The following is a 26,418-nucleotide window of genomic DNA, read 5'->3' on the forward strand; positions in this document are numbered from 1 at the left end:
GAATACAGCTGTATAGGGTTTTCTTGGCTGGAATCTTTATGGCAGCAGATCACCAGGCCTTTCTTTTGCAGCACTGCTGGGTGGGCACAAACCACCAGCCTTTCCATTAGGAGTCAAGCACAAACTGATTGCCCCACCCAGGGACCTCCCTAGGCACCCATAGCATTCTATTTCAATTATTCAATCCTCACAGCAACCCAACGACCTTGTGAGACAATGAAGGACATGCTAAACTGTTTCATCCTGTGGGCGTGGGGCAGTCTGTGAAGTGTTTGAAGAAAGAAATGGTTTTGGCACAATTCTCTGGAGCCTCTGGTTCTCATTCAGAGTGCACCTGGGAAGTGGCTGAGGCAGTCATTATGAGGAGATGCAGATGCCTGGGTCCCCTGGGGCGGCTGGGCTCTAGAGAAAGGGGGCTGGGAAGGGTTAGCGAGCAGCACTCCTTGCCGCCACCAAGGGGCCGAGGGTCTGAGCTGAGGAGCAATGAAAAAATATTTTAATTTCTTGACTCTAACGGTGGCATTTTGTTTTTCTTTTAGGAACGTCCAGATCACGGGTGTGTATCCTTTTTTCTTCTCCACATATCTTCGCTTTGCAAATTTTACAATTTGTTTTGCTTCTGAATGTTCACAACTTCATTTCCTTAACAAACATGTGCACTGGGCATCACTGAGTGGGAAATCTTGAGTTTCTGTGAGAATATCTTCTATTTAGGAAATGCCGTGGGTAGCCTTCTCAGACTAACAATAAAACCAGGTGCTTTATTTCATTGTTGTTTCTATGTGGAAAGATGAACATGAGGGAATGAAAATCTTACAATTCTAGACCCCACCTCTGGGTAGTCACGGGAAAGTTCCTAAATACGCATCTGGGTATCTGTGAACATGAACCCTTGAGAAGCCTACCTCAATCTCACTCTGTTTTTGCCAGAGTTGCTTTGGTTACCCCTTCAGCATCTTCTTCATCGTGGTCAATGAGTTCTGTGAGAGATTTTCCTACTATGGAATGAGAGGTAACTTGTAAACATGTATCGCCCTTGGGAGAAGACCCTGAGTTGTGGCAGTCAGCTCTAACTTTGTTTTTCCCTCCTCCTCCACCTGCCCTCTGTGCAAAGCGATCCTGATTCTATACTTCACACGCTTCATCGGATGGGATGACAATCTGTCCACAGCCATCTACCACACATTTGTCGCTCTGTGCTACCTGATGCCGATTCTTGGAGCTCTAATCGCCGACTCGTGGCTGGGAAAGTTCAAGTGAGTAGTTGGAACTTTCTTGTTAACAAACAAGCCAAGGAAGTAACAATGAGTTTTGTGGTTTGGGGTGGAAGAATCTGGAATGCAGGCTCGTGGAACATAAATGCTTAGGAGAGCACTCTAGGCGTGGCTTCTCATCATTCTATCCCCACAGCCTAGCAGAGTGCCTGGCATTTAGCAGAGTGGATACAAGTATCATTCGCAGGTATTGCCTCCTCCAGACAGTTACATCTTTACTTCATCTTGAAATAGCTAGCAGGGACACTTTCTGCCGTTAATGATGTGACAGGCACAGAGATAAGGCCTGTGAAAACAAAAAACTCCCTAATGTATGTCCTGACTGCAGATGGGCTGACCCTGCTCTGGGGGCAGAAAGGACACGTGGCACAAGGTAGCTCAGGAGAGCACCTGCCTAACCCTGCAGGGAAAGTGTTCTATGACTTAGTGAAGAAGGAAGCAGGGGCTCTTCCAGGCCAAAGGCATGACATGGGCAGAAGCAGGAATATTGGCTATCTTGAAATAGTTCTACAAAAACAACCACTGGTCCATACCTGGCCAAATATCGTTACCAGTCACCTTGGTTGATGAGTATCTCTCACTATTTAAAGATACCAGTATAACTAGTTGAGTAAAACAAAGCACTGGGTCTTCGAAATAGCGCAGAGAGAAAGTGGGTCTTTCCCCTTCTCCTGTCTGCTCTGGCCAACTTGGCTCTATACTTGCAAGCTATGCCACCAATCCTGAGGCAGGCTGGCCGTTCTAAGAACGACCACTTTTATTGGAGAAACAGGGAATTCGTGACTGGGCTCTTTAAAGTTTTGAAGGAGGGGGTCTTTCATGATGGAGTAAGAAGCGTGCTGCTATCATGCCTCGGCCTGCATTCTCTTTTATAACACAGGACAATTATATCGCTCTCCATTGTCTACACAATCGGACAAGTCGTCATCTCGGTGAGCTCAATCAATGACCTCACAGACTACGACCACGATGGGACCCCAAACAGCATCTCTGTACATGTGTGAGTTCATGTTACCTGCTGCTGTACCCCACCCCAGCAGTGACTGCATGACTGGTGTTCTAATTTTTCATCATTTTCCTTGAATTTGACCGTGAATATAGGGAGGCTTTTCCTCTCTCGTCAGAACAGTCTAGAGAAGGCTGTTTTCTTAACAGCTGAGTCTTCACTATGTCCCCATCATAGCAGGCATTGTTGACTTCGGGGTGCACCTATCCTGGGGACATCTCAGGTGATGCTTGGTCAGAGGACAGGGCATTTGTGTTAGACTTGATCTTCCATAGAAGGACATACTCCCACAGATTCTCAACACCACCTCGTCTCCTCAAGACTCTGGTATCTTTGGTTTCCTGTTTTGTACCACATTTCTGCTCATTTCTCAGTAATTCCGTTTCATGAATATTTATTCCCAACCCTGCATACTGGGTCCTTGATGGAAAGTGTCATGGATGAACGTTACTCAGTTAGGTAAATTTCCCTTCATTCTGCTCTGACAATGGGTCCTGGACAGAGCAGCAGAAAATTATAGAACAAAAAATCAAGTTCACAAAAAAGACCAGGCTTGCTGGTCTGATAGAGACTGGAGGAACCCCCAAGATGATGGCCCTAAGACACCCTTCTGACCTGGTAATGAAGCCATTCCCAGAGGCCACCTCCCAGCCAAACAACAGGCAAGCACGTAAGATAAACAATAACACCCAAGAGGAACATACTCCCTAGAACAATCAATTATATGAGACCCAAATGGCATTATCTGCCCAAAAGCAAAGATGAGAAGGAAGGAGGCGTTAGGAGATCAGGACAAAAGGGCAGAAATGAGGAGAATGCTGATACACTGTGGGGAATGAAACAAGGTCACGAAACACTTTATGTACAAACTATCAAATGGGAAACTAATTGGCTCTGTAAACTTTCACCTAAAGCACAATTTAAAAAAAAAAATTCCCTTCATTGCCTAGTACCCTAGGTGTGAGATTTATGTTGTTCCTGTTCTTGTGCTTCAGTTCTTGATCCATGGAGAAAACTCTCCTGCGGGCTGGGGAAACATAACTGAAATTCAAAGTAGTATCTGTGATCCCATGTATTTGGCCTGTTAGGACATCCGACTGCTGTCCAGAGTAGGTCCTTTGATGCAAACACCCCTGGTTCCCACGGGTAACTGTGCTGGTGGAGGAAGTAGTTATGAGCCCAGTCAGCTCAGACTGCCATACTTGATTCCCAGCTCTCCCACAGAGTAGCTGTGTGACCTTGGGCAAGTTAGCTTCCCTGTGCCTCAGTTTCCTAACCTATAATAGCCAGTAAGAGCGTGGACTTTGGAGTCGGGTGATGTGGGTTCAAATTCTGGCTGTGCCCCTTACTGACTCTGTGAGCTTGAGCAAGTTTCTTAACCTCTGTGCCTCAGTTTCCTTATCTGTAATAGTACCTACCTCACATAGGACTGCTATGGGTTAATCCAGGTAAAGCCCCTACAACACTACTTGGCAAGTGATAAGTGCCCAGTAAATCTTAACTACTTATTTTATTTCATGAAGTTACTATTGGAACATGGCTGAAATCCTCACAAGAGTTCATGGTGTGTACTGTTAAACTGGCCATGTTTCTATTGTTTTTTAAAATGTGTAGAGTAACAACAAGGGGCCCTTGGGTGGCACAAATGGTTAAGCGCTGGACTACTAGCCCAAAGGTTGTTGGTTCAAACCCACCCAGAGGCACCTGCGAAGACAGGTCTGGCGATCTGCTTCCAAAGGTCACAGCCTTGAAGCAGTTCTATCTGCATTAGGCAGAATGGACTGACGACGACAGAGCAGGAACATCAGACACGAGTTGTATTAGGAGGCAAACAAGACTGACGCAGAAGGAAAGGACGACTTTCAAAGAACTCCTTTTTTGTGCAGTATCTTCCTTGACTTTTTCTGTTTCATAAAAGAGTTTTTAGTATTTTTAAGCAACATTGGCAGCCAAGATGATATGAAACAAACACCTGCAAAACTTTGTCTGTAGTATCTAACTGTAAAACTAACACAACTACAAAATAAAGGTTGATAAATTCCAGGAATTTTTTTTTTTCAATTCAGGAAGTAAAATACTTACAGATAACTTAGAAAATACAAAAGTAAATAAAAATAATCCTTGATCCCACCGCCTAGGCATAACTATAAACCTTTCGGTATAACTTCTTTCCACTGGTTAAGCACTTGGCTGCTAACCAGAAGGTCGGCAGTTCGAATCTACCAGCGGCTCCTTGGAAACCCTATGGAACAGTTCTACTCTGTCCTATAGGGTCGCTATGAGTCAGAATCAACTTGACGGCAAATGGTTTTTTGGTTTAGGTACTTTGTAAACAAATTAGATCCTACTACATAACCTGATGTTCTGCTTTTCAATTTAACCCTGTTTTCCAGCATCATTTCTGCACTGTTTTCAGTCTGTTTAACGGTACCACAGATAGTGCTTCTATTTGTTTAATTAACAATTCATTTCTTCATCCATTTACCGGATAATTATAAGGCTCAAAAGAACTCCATATGTCAATCCTTGTTCAGACTTCAAGTTAGTGCCGTGAATTTTCTAGATGGTAAGTTATTAGACAAAGGCATGAATTTGAAGGTCCATGAATTCAAGTATTTTTGAACTATCAAGCCTGTATTTCCTTTATCTTTCTCAAAAAGCTGGGGGCCCTTCCCTGTGTTTGCCACTGCCCCGACCCTCTTTGGGAAATTAGGGAAAGAGAAGGCTCTGCTGTTAAGGATCTGACATCTGGCAATAACCCCTTCTTTCGCCAGGACACTGTCTATGATTGGCCTGGCCCTGATAGCGCTCGGAACGGGAGGAATAAAGCCCTGCGTGTCTGCATTTGGTGGCGATCAGTTTGAAGAGGGGCAGGTAAGAGCATGTGCCTTCACAGAAACCACATAAATGGAATCAAATTCCAGTGACAAAGAAGAAAAAGACCCCAAAACCTGTTCTCCAGCTGGTTCTTTTTCAAGTTCTCTTGAACAAGCAGTCAGATCGTCAGCCATATTTGATCACTGATGCACAGCCAAGGTGGTGGTTCTCGAAAATTATCCTTCTCATTACAGGAAAAACAAAGAAACAGATTTTTTTCCATCTTTTATCTGGCCATCAATGCTGGAAGTTTGCTTTCTACGATCATCACTCCCTTGCTCAGAGGTAAAAACAAAACAACAAAACCTGAAAAGAACTTCTGTTTTGCTTTTCTAATTGTGGGGAAGAAAGCCAGGTGAAAAGATTAAGTCTTTGTTTCATCTGTTTTGTTTTGCCCCCTTTGGCAGCTCTTCCTTTATGCCTCAGCTATCTGATACATGGCTGGGATATAACTGAAATCCAGAATGTAATATTTTTTTTTCTTTAAGTTTTGTTTCCTTTTCTAATCTTATTTGACAAGGAGACCTGGTACTGCAGTGGTAAGCACTCAGCTGACAACCGAAAGGTTGGTGGTTCTAACCCACCAGCCACTCCCTGGGAGAAAGATGGGGCAGTCTGCTTCCATAAAGATGACAACCTTGGAAACCATGGGGCAGCTCTACTCTGTCCTATAGGGTCGCTATGAGTCAGAATCAACTCAATGGCAAGAGATATAAATTGTATTTGAATTTCTCAGCTCAATGAACACTGAATAGTCAAAAACATTCTTAGTATTCGATTTACAAAAAAAAAAAAAATTATTATTAATCCAAAGTCCTTATTCATAGCAAGAGGTAAGAGTCAAGAGAGAGTATATGGAAAAAACCCATGGGTGGGGCTGTAGCTGGCCTTTTAGCTCCAAGCTTTGCCCCTGGTGACATCTCAGTGAAGCAGGAAGAATGCAGTGGGAAAGGCTTTACCCTCTGCTTTCCTGTCATCTCAAGTATTTCCAAAAGACACACTCAGAGAAACGGAATGAGACAATAGCTATGGAGAGCACTCAGATGTTTGTGCTTGCTAACGCTCCACTCGGCTTGTGAACTGCCCATGTGGAAGATGCTATTAGGGACAAAAGAGCAAGACCATGGTGCTCTCACTGAGGATCAGATTAAATTATGAAATACAGTATTCTATGAGAATTATCGAAAGGTCAGCAGTTCAAACCCACCAGCAGCAGCTCAATGGGAGAAAAGACCTGGCGATCTGCTCCTGTAAAGATTACAGCCTACCAAATCCTATGGGGCAGTTTTACTCTGTCATATAAGGTCGCTATCAGTCAAAATTGACTCAATGGCACACGACAACATGTATTTATGCATACTAGTTTGGAGATATCACTTAAAGTCCATTCCAACTGATTTTATGTAAAAATTTAGTCGCTTTTATTCTTGTATTATTTTTCCTCACCTCCCCCCGAGGGTACCTGTTCCCTAGAGGGTACATGCCAGAGTCTATACTATGCATGTTCAAATTATAGAATCTGGTAAAGGATTCTTTTTTAGAGGTAAAATCACAACTCTCAAACAAATACATTCCAAACATGTGTCAAAGATTTTATTTCTAATGAGGGAACAGATACAATGTTATTGTCAGTTCAAATAAGGATCTGATTTGCAGAGATTTATATTTTCTGCCAGAAAAAAAACCATTTTGCATTGCCATAAGCAGTAATCATTTGCCTGTTTTCTACTAATTAACTTCTTTCTCTACAAAACTGTGCAATAACCTAGTCAAAGACCAAGTCAACGCCACAGTAGTCAGAACAGCCTGGTACTGGTACAACAACAGATCCATGGACCAATGGAGCAGAATTGAGAATCCAGACATAAATCCATCCACATATGAGCAGTTGATATTTGACAAAGGCCCTAAAACAGTTAAATCGGGGAAAGACAGTCTTTTTAACAAATGGTGCTGGCATAACTGGATATCCATCTGCAAAAAAAATGAAACAAGACCCATACCTCACTCCATGCACAAAAACTAACTCAAAATGGATCAAAGACCTAAATACAAAATCTAAAACAATAAAGATCATGGAAGAAAAAATAGGGACAACATTAGGAGCCCTAATACATGGCATAAACAGTATACAAAACATTATTAAGAATGTAGAAGAAAAACTAGGTAACTGGGAGCTCCTAAAAATCAAACACCTATGCTCATCCAAAGACTTCACCAAAAAAGTAAAAAGATTTCCTACAGACTGGGAAAAAGTTTTTAGCTATGACATTTCTGATCAGCGCCTAATCTCTAAAATCTACATCGTACTGCAAAAACTCAACTACAAAAAGACAAATAACCCAATTAAAAAATGGGCAAAAGATATGAATAAACACTTCACTAAAGAAGACATTCAGGTAGCTAACAGATACATGAGGAGATGTTCACGATCATTAGCCATTAGAGAAATGCAGATCAAAACTACAATGAGATTTCATCTCACTCCAACAAGGCTGGCGTTAATCCAAAAAACACAAAATAATAAATGTTGGAGAGGCTGTGGAGAGATTGGAACACTTATACACTGCTGGTGGGAACGTCAAATGGTACAACCACTTTGGAAATCGATTTGGCGCTTCCTTAAAAAGCTAGAAATAGAACTACCATATGATCCAGCAATCCCACTCCTTGGAACATATCCTAGAGAAATAAAAGCCTTTACATGAACAGATATATGCACACCCATGTTTATTGCAGCACTGTTTACAATAGCAAAAAGATGGGAGCAACCAAGGTGCCCATCAACGGAAGAATAGATAAATAAATTACGGTATATTCACACAATGGAATACTACGCATCGATAAAGAACAGTGAGGAATCTGTGAAATATTCCCTAACATGGAGGAACCTGGAAGGCATTATGCTGAGTGAAATTAGTCAGTTGCAAAAGGACAAATATTGTATAAGACCACTATTATAAGAACTTGAGAAATAGTGTAAACTGAGAAGAAAACATTCTTTTGTCGTTACGAGAAGGGGGAGGGAGGGTGGGAGACGAGTACTCACTAATTAAACAGTAGATAAGAACTACTTTAGGTGAAGGGAAAGACAGCACACAATACAGGGGAGGTCAGCACAACTGGAGTAAACCAAAGGCAAAGAAGTTTCCTGAATAAACTGAATGCTTCGAAGGCTAGCATAGCAGGGGCAGGGGTCTGGGGACCATGGTTTCAGGAGAAATCTAAGTTAACTGGCATAATGAAATCTATTAAGAAAACATTCTGCATCCCACCTTGAAGAGGGGCATCTGGGGTCTTAAACGCTAGCAAGCAGCCATCTAAGATGCATCAATTGGTCTCAACCCACCTGGATCAAAGGAAAATGAAGAAAACCAAAGTCACAAGGTGATTACGAGCCCAAGAGACAAAAAGGGCCACATGAACCAGAGACTACATCATCCTGAGACCAGAAGAACTAGATGGTGCCTGGCTACAACCGATGACTGCCCTGACAGGGAACACAACAGAGAACCCCTGAGGGAGCAGGAGAGCAGCGGGATGCAGATCCCAAATTCTCATAAGACCAGACTTAATAGTCTGACTGAGACTAGAAGGACCCCGGTGGTCATGGCCCCCAGACCTTCTTTTGGCCCAGGACAGGAACCATTCCCGAAGCCAACTCTTCAGACATGGATTTGACTGGACAATGGGTTGGAGAGGGATGCTGGTGAGGAGTGAGCTTCTTGGATCAGGTGGACACTTGAGACTATGTTGGCATCTCCTGCCTGGAGGGGAGATGAGAGGGTGGAGGGGGTTAGAAGCTGGAGAAATGGACACAAAAAGAGAGAATGGAGGGAGAGAGCAGGCTGTCTCATTAGGAGGAAAGTAATTGGGAGTGTGTAGCAAGGTGTATATGGGTTTTTGTGTGAGAGACTGACTTGATTTGTAAACTTTCACTTAAAGCGCAATAAAAATTATAAAAATAAATAAGTAAATTAAAAAAAAAAAGACAAAGTCAAAACCCCTATAGGGTCAGATAATCTCAGAGGCCCCAGCCTTCCACTGGAAGGATCGCCAGTAATGTCTTTTGCCTGCTCCAAAGTCTTGTTTTATTTTTTTCATAAATCCTAGGATTTCAGAGCTAAAACAGATCCTAGGTCATGGGTCAGCAAACTATTTCCCATGAGCCAAATCGGAAATCTGGACAGGGCCATTTACTTATACATTGTCTATGACTGCTTTTGCTCTACAAAAGCAGAGTTGAGTTGTTGTGAAGTGACTGAATAGCCCACAAAGCCTAAAATATTTCCTACCTGGCCCTTTACAGAAAAGTCTGTACACCCCACCTGTCTTGGTCATCGAGTGCTGCTCTAACAGAAATACCCCAAGTGGGTGGCTTTAACAAACAGAGATTCATTCTCTCACAGTCTAGGAGGCTAGACATCCAAGTTCAGGGTGCCAGCTCCAGGGGAAACCTTTCTCTCTGTGTTGGCTCTGGGGGAAAGTTCTAGTCATCAATCCTCCCTTGATCTAGTAGCTTCTCAGGCACAGGGACCCCAGGTCCAAAGGACACACTCACACTCAGCTCTTGTTTCTTACTTGTATGAGGTTCCCATCTCCCTGCTTGCTTTTCCCTTTTATATCTCCAGAGAGATAGACTCAAGATACAACCTAATCTCATAGATGGAGTCCTGCCTCATTAACATCATAGCGGTAGGATTTACAACACATAGGAAAATCACATCAAGTGACAAAATGGTGGACAATCACACAATCCTGGGGATCATAGCCTAGCCAAATTGACAGATATTTTGGGGGACACAATTCAATTCATGACACCGCCCTAGGTCATCTGTTTCTTAATTAGCTTGAATTCAGAAACATACAGGATTGATTTTTCCAATGCAGTTTTGATTCTACCTACTGAGTCCCAGTATCTTCAGGTTATTGCATCCAGGTCAAATCTATTTCCCACACTAAGAAAACTCACAGACCATAAGGAGGCCCACGGACTTCTTGGCCAGAATCACACATCTATTTAGGGGCTAAGACTAGAAACTGTCTCTGTCAGGTGCTCTTTCTACAATGCTGTTTTGCTCAGCTGGCGCTGACATCAGTCAAAGGCAAATGGAAAAGTCTAAAATATTATGTGAAAACAATACGCAATAACCAGTTAAGGATTTTTTTTTTAAAACAGGAACTATCTGAGCATTACCAAAGCCATAACTAATTCTAATTGTATAATTTTTTTTCTCCCCAGTTCAAGAGTGTGGAATTCACAGTAAACAAGCTTGTTACCCACTGGCGTTTGGCGTTCCTGCTGCTCTCATGGCTGTATCTCTCAGTAAGTAGAAATCAGCTGAACAAATCTGTGATCAGGTCAGGCCCTACATTAATTATTGTTACTAATTTTTCAAAGTCCACGTAACAAATTGTAACAAAAAATAGGACAAACAATTGCCATCACAACAATTGGTCTCTGCTCTCCCAGAGCAACAGAGGAAGAAGGAGGTCAGGAATAGGAGGAGGATATGAAACGTGTGGCTATTTGCCTCCATCAACAAGAGACCAGTCCTTTGCCAAGAGACCAGGAAGAACTAGATGATGCCTGGCAACCATTACTGAACATTTTGATCAAGGATTCTATAGAGGAATCCTGATCAAAAAGCGGAAAATGCAGAAAAGAATTTTCAAATTCTCCTGGGCTCCAGACTTTCTGGAGCCATGGAGGCTGGATGAACCCCTGAAACTATTGCCTTGAGATAATCTTTAAGCCTTAAACCAAAAATATGCTCTGAAGTCTTCTTAAAACCAAACAATAATTTAGCTTAACCCGTAAAAAAAAAAAAAAAAAAGGCCTGCCTTGAGCATTATGCTCTTGAAAGAACTATCTATATGGGATCAAACTGACAACAGCAACTGGAAAGACAAGGTAGGAGGCTTAGGGGGCTGTGAGTTTACGTTAATGAGGGAGGAACAACTCAGAAAAGGAGGGTGAGAATGGTCACACAAGTCAAAGAATCGAATTGATGTCACTGAATTGTACATGTAGAAACGAATTGGTGTATGTTTTGCTATGTCTATTCTCAACAACTAAATAAATAAGAATTGCTATCGGATGTTGAACATGCTCTGAGTATTCAAAGAAAGAGTTAGCACATGGATTTAGAGGGAATGGGATCCAAAAAAGATTTACAGAAAAAGGAACCAACTGAGTTGAACATTTAAAGGTCTGATGCTATTTGGGCAGATTAGGATGAAGGAGACAGAATGTACTACACGAGATTAACCCATGGCTAGAATCTGTAGTTTGCAGGAAGAAACAGTAACCTGATTTAATTGTCATTTAAATACTTCCGGTGAACATCTTAATTTTAAAATAATGTATCATCTGAAAATGTTTCTACCAGTACACCTCTCCTCTGGAAGGAATATAAGTGTATACCAAAAAAAAAAAAAAAAAAACTAGCTCACTGCCATCAATTCTGACTCATAGCGGCCCTATAGGACAAAGTAGAACTGCCCCGAAGAGCTTCCTAGGCATGTGTATATCCGATGCACTAATTTGCACGCTAGTTCTTGGCACTGGCTTTTTAGGAATTGTGAAGAGTTTTTCACATGGGAGCATCTGACTAGGAAGATGGTAGTACAAGAAAGAAGCAGAGCCCAGTAGCCATCTCAAGTCTTCACAGCCTCTTCTCCCACCCAAATGAAGTAGCAGTCAGCCACTGTCACTGTATCCATCTGTTCTTAATAGCACTGAGTAGGCCGTTTTTAATCTCTTTTGCTCATGTTTTAGCAGTTTAGCTTTATCCTCACATCTACGTTGAAGCTCAGTGTTCTCCCTTTTTTATACACATCCGTTTTCTTCCATAATTCTTCAAATACTGCCATACTTCCCTAGAAGGCCCATACCCACCCTGTCTTCTCCAACTCTGGGATGCAAGGCAGAAGCACTTCAAAAAGCATTGTTCTGTACCAGACACTGTAGAAGTACCTTAGGTAAATTCTCATTGAGTCTGAACAAGTCATTCTTACATGAGAGGTTATGATTTTCTTATAGGGGAATTGAAAACAGGCCAAATCCTATGTATGGGTTAACACCACTTCTAGAAATTTCTATGTGCAACAACCTTATGCTTAAGCTTTTTTTGGTTAATCAGAAGCTTAGATATTAAAATAGTAGTTGGCAAAAAAAAAATGTAGACAATCTATTGGGCATCTTCTTGCCCTGGGCAAAAATATAAGTAAACTATTTCCTCAACTGGAAACCCTGGTGGTGTAGTGCTTAAGAGCTATGGCTGCTAACCAAAAGGTTGGCAGTTCAAGTCCACCACGTGCTCCTTGGAAATCCTATGGGGCAGTTCTACTCTGTCCTGTAGGGTCACTATGAGTCGGAATTACCTTGATGGCAACGGGTGTGGGTTTTTTTTTATTATTTCTTCAACTATAAAGACCATCTATACTACAGGAAATCCGTGGAGGTGTGCTTGTGAGTTAGTGCCTGTCCAAATCTCATTTCGAGGCCCTCTTAATTGAGGAAAACGCACAGAATTTAAAGTATCCATCAGGGTCTTTAAATTATTGAACTGCAGTATTGATAATCAGAAGTCCTAGTAAAAGTCCCTTGCAGAAATACTTTTTCTAAGTAATTTTCATAACATGCCTTTTACTAAAAAGGTTGATGGAAGAATCGCCTCATTGAGGAAGCACTTTTAACTTTTGTAAAACTGTAACTAGAGATACAATTAATTATAACTATGTTTCTGTACAATGACCAGAGAATAAATTTTGCCACACTTGATTAAGTAAAAGTTTTAACAGATTGTTATTTTTTTCTGGATTAAAAAAAAAAGCTTTCTCTTACCGTTTCAACCAGAAAATTAGAGCTATGTTTACTGTCTTTAGAGAGTAATTCATTAATCTGTTATGTGAAAGCACTCGTTCTTTTTGTGTCCCTTTAAATAGGGATAGAACTGGTACGTAAATAATTGTACTGGGTATCTCTGAGCAGTCCCAAGCTCTGTGAAGTAGATAGTATCAGGCTTAAATGTTTGTATATTAGAACACAAATACAACAGTACCCAGAGGTTTTTCTGACTGTTAGTATCAAAAGCAGTTTATAAACTTTTCTGGATCTTCTGAAACTTGTTGGGTAGGTAGGTAAACCCATTGCACGATTAATCCCAGTATTTCTGCAACAAGGTTATAAGTCCAATAAAAGTACGACCATCTACAGAAAAGGTCACAAGATAGGTCGGTCAGATACCACGTAACACGTCTTCTTTCACCCTGTCTAGTTGTATTTGTCATGGGCAGTGGAATGTACAAGAAATTCCAGCCGCAGGGTAACATCATGGCTAAGGTGGCCAAGTGCATTGGCGTAAGTATCTCTGCAGTTCTTCCTCAGTGACTTTAGATCACCACAGAACTTTCTACCTCCTTTAAATTCAGATTCAATGTGGCTTTCACTTTCCTTCAAACATTTTATTTGCAATCTTAACTATTTTGATGAATTGAAGTTTCTAATAAGACTCACCATATAGAAAATATAAACAAAGAACACAAAAAGAACTCAAAGAGGGAAGAATAGAAATGGCTCGAGACTGTAAAATAAGATCAATGGTCAAGGGAATAGCAAATTAAAGTGACTCTTCACCTAGCAAACTGGGGAACAATGGTTGATGTCTGTAAGGGAGCAGTGCAGCAAAAATGGGGAGGTGCAGCTTGGCAAGAGCCTAATGTGTACCAAGGATAAAGTGTTGAAACACGTAGGGTCAGTAATCCTATTTCTAGGAATTAAAGTGAAGAAAATAATTTTTAAAATGAGCACCCAAACTGAACAGTTCACATATGATGATTACCACTGTGGTAGTCATAGCAGCAAAATGTTTTGTACACTAAATTCCTGAAAAGAGGAGACTGACGTCTAACTTACAGTAGTATATCCATGGTGTATGTATTTAGCCATCAGAAGTCATGGTTCAAAGAGTATCTGCTGATAGGAACAGGCAGAATACAGTTTCTTCCATACACATCTATATGGTATATGTGCATGTAGGTACACTTGTAGGCAGGAAATAAAGGTTGAGAGTGGGCACCTTTGGAAAATGGAATCCAGTAACTCTTTTCCCTATATATTTACCTTTTTTTTTTAATATAAAATGATGTAATAGTATACATTTGTGTGGATAATCTTTCCAGTGAAAAAGGCAGCCTTAAGATAATTTTAGGAGCCCTGGTAGCACAGTGGTTAAGCACTTGGCTGCTAACGGAAAGGTCAGCGGTTCAAATTTTATGCCATCTAAATACCAGTGGTTCCATGGGAGAAAGACGTGGCGGTCTGCTTCCGTAAAGATTTACAGCCTTGGTAACCCTATGGAGCAGTTGCACTCAGTCCTATAGGGTCTCTATGAATAAGAATCAACTCAACGGCAATAGGTAAGCTAATTTAGATGACTTCCCCTCTCTCTAAAAAAAAAAAAAATCCTGGCTTTAATTGCATTACATTATCCAGGTGCTTCTCACCGTGTGGAACGAATGTGTACTGAGAAACTCACATCTTCTCCTCCTCTCCAAAACATTCCCTTCATTTGCAAACATTCCCTTTTCGTCCTGCATGTCGACTCTAACATCACATCTGTTCCCACTGAGGTATCTCCAAGCTAAGAAGGGACCTTACCAGTCATCTACCCAATTCCTTCCTTTACAAGTACTTGACAGCTCAGTTCAGATTCCCAAAGAACTTCAAGCTACTTAGAGTCGTGAGAGTTGAAGCACTAGGATTACCAGTAGTTTTGCGTTACTGCCTTTTACTCACATACGTTCTTACCACCATCATTGCCTCCTCCGGCTGCTATGTGCAAATGCACCTTGCTTTTTTCCAAGAGGACTCTCACTAAACAACACTAACAAAGAACCAAACCAAAAACTCACTGCCATTGAGTTAATTCCAACTCATAATGACCCTATGGGACAGAGCAAAACTACCCCACAGGGTTTCCAAGGAGTGGCTGGTGGATTCTAACTGCTGACCTTTTGGTTAGCAGTCAAGCTTTCAACCACTGCACTACCAGGGCTCCAGCAAAGAGCCAGTAGCCTCTAATTTTACGATGAGTAGGCTAGCATATTTTTCTGATTAGTGTTACCATACTTAAAATTTTAACTATTATTTTCTTAGAAATGCATTTCTACGTAGTGGGTTCTCACTCTCTTTGTGTGGTTACAGTAAATTTATTATAGAAATGCCTTGTCTAATATGGTAACCACTAGCCACATATGGCTCTTGAGCACTTGAAACGTGATAGGCGCAACTGAGGAACTGACTTTTACATTGTATTTAGTTTAAATTTAGAAATGATACTTCATTCAGTTATTGTAAATCTTTTAAGTACATCTGGAACAATTTAGCTATATGTCAATCTAGTTTTTCAAAGGTAAATTTTATACAGTCCATATACAGATAAAAATACTTCTGATAAAAATTCAGCATCCATATTGAGATATGCTTAAGTGTAAAAAGCATCCTGGATTTTGAAGATTTAAGTATGAAGAAATGATGTAAAAGTTCTCGTTAATTTTTTTTTATATATTATTACATGTTGAAATGAAGTTTTGGGTTTGTTGGGTAAATAAAATACATTTAAAATTAATTTCACCTATTGTGTTTTCCTTTTTTAATATGGCTGCTGGAGAACATAAATGACAAATGTGCCTGACACTGTATTTCTAAAGAACACAAGTAGGATCTGGAGAACAGGCAGCGACTCTGTGGCTTTGGGAGCCTCAGCTCAAACGCTCCTGGTTAGAAAGAGACTAGAAATAGGGCCATCAGCTATGCCTTTCACATGGTCATTATACCAGCATATAAAAGTTTTTGTATTTTGCTTTTCTCCAACATTAGAAGGGGCTTAATTGCGATGTATTTCCCTGTACTTGATTCTGCTTTGAAATTGTATTTTTCTTCCTTCAGTTTGCCATCAAAAACAGGTTTAGGCATCGGAGTAAGGAATTTCCAAAGAGAGAGCATTGGCTGGACTGGGCTAAGGAGAAATACAGTGTAAGTGACAATGATTGTTAAATGGCCCCAATTAATCTCCTCAGGAAACGAAAGGCCAGAGTCTCAATTCCGAGTATTTAGTGTACATGGACAACATCCTCTGTTCTACCCTCATAACACTTAGCAGTATTTTAAATAATATTACATGAGAGTATATTTTTATATTGAGAACTTGATAAACAATGGGCATAACTTATATGGAAACAATATTACCTGTTCATAGGCTTTCATTCTGTATAAAGCAAAAATCAAACTCATTTCCGTCAAGTCGATCTCTACTCAGAGCGGCCCCGTGTTCTGTATAAAACCACTAATTAGATGTAATTGCAGTTTAATTTGAATGTAGAAGAGTAAGTGATGGGGGATGCAGTAGTGAATTCTAGTAATTTTACCTCCTAAATAGATGTCCTAATGTATACTTTGGATAGCATGGAGATTTTCACTTTTCGAAAGAAGCCTGTGGTAGGGTTCTTTGGAACAATTAATCACCTCCCAGTCCGTCTCGAGGTGCAAACATTTCTACACTGAAAACTGAGCAGAGCATCGTAGCTGCAACACAGTGGTGGCTGATCTGTCCCTCCTCCACTCCAACTGCAGGACCGGCTTATCTCTCAAATTAAGATGGTTACGAGGGTGATGTTCCTGTATATTCCGCTCCCAATGTTCTGGGCGTTGTTTGACCAGCAGGTAACGTGAAACTGTGTTTCTGGACTTCTTCATTTAGCAAACATTCTTTGGGCACTACCACGACCAAGGTAGACAGTTCTATCTATATTTCTATTGCAAGGCAATGAAGAAAACTAGGTGTGATCAAATAAAGTTGCCTTGGGAAAGGTTTGGCCGAAGCCTCCAGGAATCGTTGCCAATCAAAGTTGAAACTAGCATTTTTCTACTACTGCAGTTTGGTAAAAAAAAAAATATATATATATTGCCTTTTGGGGGACCCAGAGAATAATTAAGCTGGGACGGGACTGATATCTTCTACCATAAAATGGGAACACTTGGGCTCGGAGTACTGCCTGGCAGTGTGAAACGACTCCTCTGAAGTCACCCACACCAGAGTAGCGAACCGAAGCTCAGATTTCCTGCCTTAGTGTTCTGTTCTTCCTGCCACAGCCGTAAGACTGAGTTTTCCAAAATCGTATTAGACAGCTCAACTCATGATGTTCAAAAGACAGAGTAATGAGATACCTTTTCTTTTAGAAACTGAAGTTTTAAAAAAGTTTACGAACACACATCTTTTTACTGTGTGGGAAAGATTATTATAAGGATAAACTATCTCTTTGAAGAAATTTGAGCTTAGACATTACTCTCCTTATTTGTCAGGATGGGATTTAGGCCAGCATCTTAAGGACCGAGGAGGCAGTCTTGCATAGTGATTAGGAGCCAGTTATTGAAATCAGACTTGCACAGGAAACACGCTCCATCACCCAGTTGCTGTGTGAACTGGAGTAGTTCCTTACTGAGAGGGGAACAGCCCACCTCAAAACTGAGGGTCAAATTAGAAAATGCATATACAGTACTTAGTGACTGGCAGGTATTAACGATGCAAATGATAGCTTATTTTTTTACCTCGTCTTCCTAGTAGAGTTGACGGGTTCATGTTGAAACACACGTTTAGTCCTCTGTGGAACTAGTCATACATACTTGTATAGTCCTGGGACACCTTTTACTAAAAAAAAAAAAAAAAAATTTTACTATATATATAGTAAAAAAAACCTTTTACTATAGAATAGTTTAAATGTAACTAGGCTGCCCAGGTTTAAACACATCGCTCTCTTCATGGAGATCAATTCTAGGAGAGCCTCCCCAAGCCAAAAAACCCATTGCCATCGAGTTGATCCCAACTCATGGCGACCCTACGGGACAGAGTAGAACTGCCTCACAGAGTTTCCAAGGAGCGGCTTGGTGGATTCAAACTGCCGACCTTTTGGTTAGCAGCCAAGCTCTTAACCAGTGCACCACCAGGGGTCCCAGGTGGCCTAGACTATTCAAAATGGCTCTGAACAGTAATAATCTACTTGAAGCTATGCTGACAGTGAGCATGGGACATCCTCAGTGTCAACAGCTGCTTTCACCTTGTAGGTGATGTCGTGCTTTCTGACAAGCCTCAGAAATGCATTCTCGTATTTCCTGAGTATAGCTTTATCCCCCAGTACTACTTGGGACATTCTTCACGGGGGGATGGAGTCCTACGTAATGTGCTCATTTGTACAGCAGCAATGCGAGTTTTTTCTTTTTACCCAGTATTATAATGAAGCCAGGAGGCTAATCTGATGTTAAAAAAAAAAAAAAATCCCATGACATTTCAGACCTCATTCCTGATTTGAAAGGACTCACCCTTAACTTATAAAAACTTGAAAGCTCATGTTCCCAAATGATGCAGTAAATTTATTTGTTTTTAAGGGCTCAAGGTGGACACTGCAGGCAGCAGCTATGAATGGAAAAATTGTAAGTTGTAGATACCAAGGCGTTTGACCTTCCCTGGTCACTACACACTTGTTTTAGTCCTTTAGCCCCTTCTCTCCTTCCCTTTCATGTCATTCCGAAGCCCCCACCCCCACAAATGATCATCTAGGAGAGATTATCAATGACATTTTTCTTCTTTTTAGGGAACTATTGAAATTCAGCCAGATCAGATGCAGGTAGGAGAACAAATTTAAGTTGCTTTCAGAGATCAAAGTCATCTTTGAGACGAAGATTAACATTTTACCTTCACTTCATCTCTAGACCGTGAATGCCATCTTGATCGTTATCATGGTCCCCATTGTCGATGCTCTGGTGTACCCTCTGATTGCAAAATGCGGTCTCAATTTCACGTAGGTGACTGGTCAGTTTGGGTTGGGGCCGGGCTCCATTAGGCCTATGGCTTTGCAGATAGGCTGCATTCTCTCAGCTTCTGGTGCTTCCATGAAAAGAACTTGTGTATCCCCTTCCCCAACACCGCCTATACAATGGGGTTTTGTACAAGAATTCATAAACAGACGTTTGTGTGCAGATGGCTCTGAAAACCTGCCCTTAAAAAAAAGTGCAGTTAATGGCAGCCTGGAAAAGGTTTTCCTTAAGGTTCTTTTACATAAGTAGATGATATGAATGTTAACTGTAATCCTGAATATTGCCTGAACTAGAGTTTACACGGAGTCCTGATGGCATAGTGGTTAAGAGCTCAACTGCTAATCAAAAGGTCGACAGTTCGAATCCACCAGCTGCTCCCTGGAAACCCTATGGGGCAGTTCTACTCTGTCCTGTAGGGTCACTATGAGCTGGTATCAACTCAAGGCAGCAGATTTAGAGTTTATAGAACGTAAATGTAAAAACGCAGAGGAGAAGCTGATTGACGTTTATACCCCTTAATCTCAGGCTTAAGTAACAGAGGGACAGACATGTTGAATCCCATGCGTTCTGTAGAAAAGTTAGCTTTGTTTGGGGGGACCAGAGGGTAAGGAATGTATCTTTTGGGGGAACTATGGCTTTTTTGTGTGAGGCTGGTTGAGATTCACTCTCCGTTTGTCCTGAATCAGCTCTTTGAAGAGGATGACAGTCGGAATGTTCCTAGCTTCCATGGCCTTTGTGGTGGCTGCCATTGTACAAGTGGAAATTGACGTGAGTTGTCTTTGGGCTCTTGAGTGGCCTTTCCTGGTGGGTTTAGGTGGAATGTTCCGAAGTCCTCTTTCTCCAGGACTGAAAGGAGGTAGGGAGGCCAGGGTCTTTCCCTTTGAATGAGGCCCTGTAGCTATGGAAGATGTGAAGCAAGAGACAGGAGAGTTCCTTTCAGTCAGTGTAACTACAGATTCTTCACACTGCAAAGGACGCAGCCGGGAATATGATCAGATGGATGGGTTTAATTGGGAGAACAATTCGGTAACAGTTACATAAATACAGAGCCTCAACTTATAATACAGTTTTACGCAACTTGTTCCTTTGTAATCTAAATGTCTAGTGGGTCTGTTTAAAAGAAGTCCATCACTTACCAGCAAGCAGCACTTCAGAAAATTGTAAATTATTCTTTTGATGGAAAAACGCATTTTTAACTCTACTGTTTCTATGGATGATTTGCTCCTAAACTGACCCATGAGTCTCCTGAGCCCCAAAGGGGGCAAATCTAGACTCATAATGCTGTTTGAGATCAGGTTCTAGAAAGAGGCAGGGCAGCTGTTTTCAGAGCCATTGTAGTGACTTACCCATGAGGAAGTACACCCACTCCTCACTTATTGACACGACTAGGTTCCAAAGACCAGGTCATTATGCAAAAATTGGTGTTATGCAAAAATGGAGGATGACCACATCAAATCACAAAATGGAAGATGACTACATTATTACACAACTGCCAAATTACATTATTACGCAATTGCCAAACCACTGAGAATCATGGCCCAGCCAAACTGACACGTATCTCCAACCATCAAGGTCAGTGTTACTATCGCCTCATGCCTCAGCATTTGTTACTGCCAGATGTATGTCATTAAAGCACTAAATAATCAGACAGTAGATTTTTTACTTCTGTCATAAATGTGAAATGTTGGATAACAGGACAGTTGATAAGCAAGGGGTAGGTGTAACAGTGTTTAGCCTGAAAAGATGACAGAAGTAGGTAACAAAAGAATAACCCCTTTTCTTCCCCTCCCTCCCCCAAAGCATAGGCCTTCTTTAAATGTTCCTAACTTCTGTCAGTGCCACTGCTCTGATCCTGGTCTTCCAGGCATGGAATATTGCTGTTGGTTGGAGATTCTTCTCTCGCCCTCCCCTCAATTTGAAATCCAATTGCTGAAGTCTTAGCAAGACCCAGTGCTCACATTACTGTTTCCCTATTTCAGACCCTCACTGGTCCAGCTGATGAAGAAGCAGTAGCTCCTCTATGTCTTTGGTCTGTCTCTGTCCAGTCTTTCCTTCATTCTCTCCCAAGATTAACCATTCTGAGCAGCTCTGATCACTTCCACTCTTATCTTAAAGTCAAAATCTTCAATAGTGCCCCGCTACTACTGCCTTTAGCATAACAGCTAAACTCCTCAGCCAGGCAGTCAAAGGTCTCTACGCCAGGGCTTCTCAACCTTGGCACTTACTGACATTTGGACAAGATAATGCTTTGTTGTGGGAGCTGCCTTGTGCATTGTAGGATGGTTACCACCAACCCTGGCCTACACAAGAAATGCCAATGGCACCCCCTCTCACTGTGACAACCAAAATGTCACCAAACATTATCAAATGTGCCCTGGCAGGATAATTCTTCCTGGTTAAGAACCAGTAATCTGGAGGCTGGTCCAGCTAACCTCTGTGAAGTGATCGTCATCATTTCCTCTCACCCATACTTTTAGACTAACCAACCAAGCCCATTCTTCCCCATCCATGCTCTGATTTCTTCTTTGTATGTCTTTGTTCTACTTAAAATGCCTCCCCCCCCCTCCTTTTCCTCACTTATTGTTTCAGATTATATATCTATACCTCTAACCTGGCTATCATTTTATCATTTAAGGCCCAACTGAATGCCACTACTTCCTCCCAGGTTCCTCCTCGATTCCTTCTCTTTGTACCCCTCTTTCCACTGAAGTCGTATAGTGTATTATCAGCACTTTTCCCATTGCTGGCACATCACACATCCCTTTCTACCTTGTGTTGGAGTGTGTACACACCACATCTCTGCTACCAGGTAGCTGGCGCCCTGTCTGATCCATACTGAGAACCTCAGCAACACTCTCTAAGGTTCTTTCCACACAGTAAGGGCACATGATGCCCTGACCAAGTGAAAGCGTAAGTAAACACGTGGCTCTTAGGATCTGGGAAGCATTTTCAGCCAGTACGAGTGGGACAGGAGCCCTGGGAAAGCTTTGTGCTCTTGGGGGCTTGGAAAAGTTTGCTTCCCTTTGTTATAGTAATACCCCTGTCCGCAGCAAAGGGGCAGCTTAAAAGCAAGTGTGATTAACTGTAGAGTCTTTGGTGCTGTACATTGCTGAACCCCAGGGAACTTAAGAATGGAAAGAACAAAACTGTAAATTGCATCTCAAAGAAAGATAATCCGGTGATTGAGTTCTTCAGTGTCTGTCCCCATGCAAAGCCAAAGCAGGACAAGCCTGTTGTGATGCTGGTGGAGTTCTGTGAGGTGTGGTGTTTCAGTTTGGGTTTTATTCCTTGGAGCTTCACCCCCTTCTTGTAGGGTTATCTTGTGCTTCTCTTTCCCACAGTCTCTTATCTCCGGTGTCCCCAGGAGTCTTCCTCCTCCTCTTTCTTCTCCCTGCAGCTCATGAAAAGCCGTCAGTTTACTTCCTTGAGTCTCACTGGAAAGCAGTCTCCAAGCGTTACAGATTACCAGTCCCTTACTGTGTTGGGGGTCCCAAGACTACACCTGAGTTCTGGCAGGACTCAGTACGTAGTCATGCCCATGACTACAGTTTATTACAGGGGAAAAAAAAATACAAAGGAAAATCACAAAAGGGAACAGTGCATGGGGCGAACTCCAGTCTTCTCCTTGGTAGTCACATACACATTGCTGTCGAGTCAATTCTGACTCATAGCGACCCTGAAGGACAGAGCAGAACTGTCCCATTGCGTTTCCAAGGAGCGCCTGCATGATTCAAAGTGCTGACCTTTTGGTTAGCAGCTGAGCTTTTAACCACTGCACCGCCAGGGCTCCTTGGAGTCACACAGGACATGCTAAATTGCTCCAGCATTGACGTATAACAACACATGTGAAGTGTTGCCTACCAGAGAAGCTCACCTGAGCCTAGGTGTCCAAGGTTGCTACTGGGAGTCAAGTCACACAGAACCCTCTGCCGAGCACATACCAAAGTTTCAGACTACCAGAAGCAAAACAGCCATTCAACATAAGCCATGTTGCGCACACAAACAATTGAGGCTCAGTGAGCCACTCTTCTCAATCCTGCGAATGGTGGGAGCCCTCCCCAAATCCAGGTTCCCAGACACCAGTCAAGGGCTAACCCTGCAAGCAGGCCTTTCTAAAGAGAGCGGTCTCAGGTCTGCTGTGTTCATGTTTTTTGCGTACTTATGATGGATGTTTACAATTTTAATGAAGGTAGGCATTCATTTAGGCTGTGGCTTATCTGGCCCCTCAGATACTAAGCCCCATAACCTGGCAGATAGCTAGGAAAGACCATGAGCAGCCTCTTTGTGATTTCTTTAATGTTCCGTACAAATAAAATTTCCTGTGGGTGCCGTGATATGAACGACTGGTAAGCACCACTCCTGATGCTTTGCTTGGTATGGAAAGTTTGGTCTGCCTCAGCCAACACAGGTTTTCCTGGCTAGCTCAAAAGTAGCTCCAATGCCAAGGTTAAGATTATCTTCAGTGTTTCACTGAAGAGCTCACTGTCAATTTTCGTTTATTTTGCTCAGAAAACTCTTCCAGTCTTCCCCAAAGGAAACGAAATTCAACTTAAGGTGCTAAATATAGGAAGTAATGGCGTAAATGTATCATTTTCTGGAGCAATAGAGCCACTTGGCCCAATGTCTCAAGTAAGTAGAATGAAATGCAACTTTCTTTTTTGTCTTCTGACCTGATTTATGTAGCCCTGGTGGCGTAGTGGTTAAGAGCTCAGCTGCTTACCAAAAGGCCAGCAGTTTGAATCCACCAGCCACTCCTGGAAACTCTGTGGGGCAGTACTACTCTGTCCTATAGGGTCACTATAAGGAGGAAACTACTCGACAGCAATGGGTTTCGTTTGTTTTTGTTTGTCTTGACCTGATTTATAGTAAGACTTGGATAAGTTGTTCTTTTTGGTCCTCGTATTAATCTCATGCTTAGCCCACACGTGAAATGTTTTAGTATCTTGATGTTATTTTGTCTTCATTCCAGACCACTGTGCCTCAAACTTCAATGTGTCTAAGAATCGCCTGGGGAGCTTGTTAAAATGCAGGTTCTTAATTAGTAGTTCTGAAATCCTGCATCTTTCACAAGCTCTCACTTGTGAGGCTGCTGGCCATGGGGGGGAAAAAAAAAAAGAAGTACACTTTAAATAGTAAGGATGTAGGGCAGTGCTTCTCACTGGGGTGGGGGGGGTTCCCCCCAGGGAATATTTGGCAATCTCTGGAGACACTATGGTTGTTCTGATGGGGGTTGTTCCATTGACATCTGGGATGCTGCTAAAGATCCTACAGGGCACAGGACAGACCCTCCCCCACCACCCCCCCAAAGAATTCTCTGGTCCAAAATGTCAATATTAGGGTGGAAAACGCTAATCTAGATGATCACTGCTCATGATCACTGGTGCATACTGGAGAGTTTAAACAGTTCTGATGCCTGGGTCCCAACCTCGGAGAGTTTATTTATCTCATTCCTGTTCAGCCAAGATTGAGAACTACTACCTGAGATCTTGCCAAAGTAATAACCTTGAAGAAAAAAAAACAAACCTACATCGCCTCCTGGGGTGGGAGCTGCCCGGTACTGCTTTTCACCAGGCAGTTGGTTTTGTTTTGATGCCATTCTTTGCCTAATCGTAGCAACAGTTTCCATAGCACTTATCTTTATAAAACCAAGTCAGACATCTGATGGAAAGCTTGATTTCTGGGGTAATCCTAAAACATTTCATGACGGAGTCCATAACAGTGAGGAGGGGGCTCAGGCAAACAAATGCAAACCCCCAGACCATTTCTTGATGCATCTGAATGTGAGTTTGGGATGTTAAATAACACACCCTGTAGTTCTGCTCCACAGTGCAGAACATGACTCCAGAGAGCCTTCTGTTGTTAACTGTGACTCTTTTTCCCCGTCTGCAGACAGATGGATTTATAACTTTTGATGTAGACAAACTGCCTAATATAAGCATTTCTTCTAATGGGTTACAAGACACTCCAGTAACTCATACCTTCGAGCCGGGCCATCGCCACACCCTTCTCATATGGGCCGCCGACGAGTACCGAGTGGTAAGTACTCAGGCACCTACAACTGACTCTTCACTGTTTGTGACCTGACAACACAGCTTCTTAGTGGTGTGACTTTGCTTTACCCCTATGCAGTAGTGTTTTAGATAATTATCAGTTTCTTTCTTCTTCAAGAATATGAGTCATTTAACTTCCCAATAAAAATTTAACTTATGGATGGGAAGGGATAATATTAATTATAATTTCTACCTAGTGACTGGAAAATTAGAACAGTCTCTGAAAAAAATAAAGTGAGTGTATCAGGTAAAAGCAATAAAAATAAATATAAGATTTCATGACAACATACAGAAGTCTAGATGTACCATACAATGAGACTTTCAGCACATAAAGAAGCTATAAAAGTATAGTTAACCCCGCGAAGGAGAAGGAAGTATTCCGTAAAGTTGAATTTCAGTGAGTCTGTACGGAGTCCAGCACGGAATTAAGATTTCCTTGGTCATGTGTTTAGGAACCTGCTGAGTGGCATCAGAAATTTTAGAGGTTCACGTTAACCTCAAGGAACACCAGGGTTAATGAAATGGAACTCTTCAAATGTAACTATTTTGCCCTTAGCTCCTATGATAAATGCCAACCTCACTCTCCTTTTCAAAGGCTAAAATGTTAATCTGAACTTATTCTAGTTAGATTTTGAAAAAATGTTTTTATATTATTGTTTTCTCTTTCAGATAAATGATGGCCTTAACCAGAAGCCAGAAAAAGGACAAAATGGAATCAGGTATATATGTTTCTTTAAAACTTAAGTTAAAGCAGAGTCTTATGGAAGTAACGCATACCCACAGTAAAGTCCAACTGTAAGGGCATATAAAATGAAAGTATGGGGTTTATTCCAAGAAAGTAAGACTGGTTCAGCAGTCAATAAAAAATCCATATAATCTATAGATAGGAGGAAAATCCACATCTCCGTATCAATTAATACAGAAAAGACGTTTGATAAAATTCAGCATCCATTCATGATAAAAACTCTCAGCAAGCTAGGAAAAGAATGGAACTTCCTTACCCTGATAAAGGACATCTAAAAAAAAAAAAAAAAACCCAACCTAACCTTGTGCTTAATGGTGAAAGTTCAAATGCTTTCCCCCAAAATTAGAAACGGGATAAGGCTGTCCACTGTCCCCACTCCTATTCGGCATCCTTCTGGAAAATCTAGCCACTGCGATAAGACAAGAAAAACAAGTAAAAAGCATTCATATTAGAAAGGAAGAAATAAAACTATCCCTATTCACAGGCTGTCTACATACAAAGCTCCAAGGATATACCTAAAACAAAAGAAAAAAAGCTCATAGAATCAATATGTGAGTTTAGAAAGGATACAGGACCAACATAAAAAATCC

General features: G+C 41.6%; 1 protein-coding gene across 1 annotated transcript in view; it reads left to right on the top strand.

Annotated features, from left to right (window-relative positions):
* SLC15A1 (solute carrier family 15 member 1) overlaps positions 1–26,418 on the top strand; it is a 47,569-nt gene that overhangs the window by 6,034 nt on the left and 15,117 nt on the right. The window contains exons 2-17 of the mRNA XM_010589377.3: positions 931–1,012; positions 1,115–1,256; positions 2,155–2,274; positions 5,055–5,154; positions 5,352–5,442; positions 10,400–10,483; positions 13,440–13,522; positions 16,112–16,198; positions 16,796–16,885; positions 18,605–18,649; positions 18,811–18,843; positions 18,929–19,017; positions 19,720–19,801; positions 23,543–23,662; positions 24,923–25,069; positions 25,753–25,802. Coding sequence (XP_010587679.1) covers positions 931–1,012; positions 1,115–1,256; positions 2,155–2,274; positions 5,055–5,154; positions 5,352–5,442; positions 10,400–10,483; positions 13,440–13,522; positions 16,112–16,198; positions 16,796–16,885; positions 18,605–18,649; positions 18,811–18,843; positions 18,929–19,017; positions 19,720–19,801; positions 23,543–23,662; positions 24,923–25,069; positions 25,753–25,802 — 1,445 coding nt within the window. The remainder of the gene's footprint in view (positions 1–930; positions 1,013–1,114; positions 1,257–2,154; positions 2,275–5,054; positions 5,155–5,351; positions 5,443–10,399; positions 10,484–13,439; positions 13,523–16,111; positions 16,199–16,795; positions 16,886–18,604; positions 18,650–18,810; positions 18,844–18,928; positions 19,018–19,719; positions 19,802–23,542; positions 23,663–24,922; positions 25,070–25,752; positions 25,803–26,418) is intronic.

This window comes from Loxodonta africana, chromosome 17 (genome assembly GCF_030014295.1).
Source record: "Loxodonta africana isolate mLoxAfr1 chromosome 17, mLoxAfr1.hap2, whole genome shotgun sequence".
Classification (NCBI taxonomy): Eukaryota; Metazoa; Chordata; class Mammalia; order Proboscidea; family Elephantidae; genus Loxodonta; species Loxodonta africana.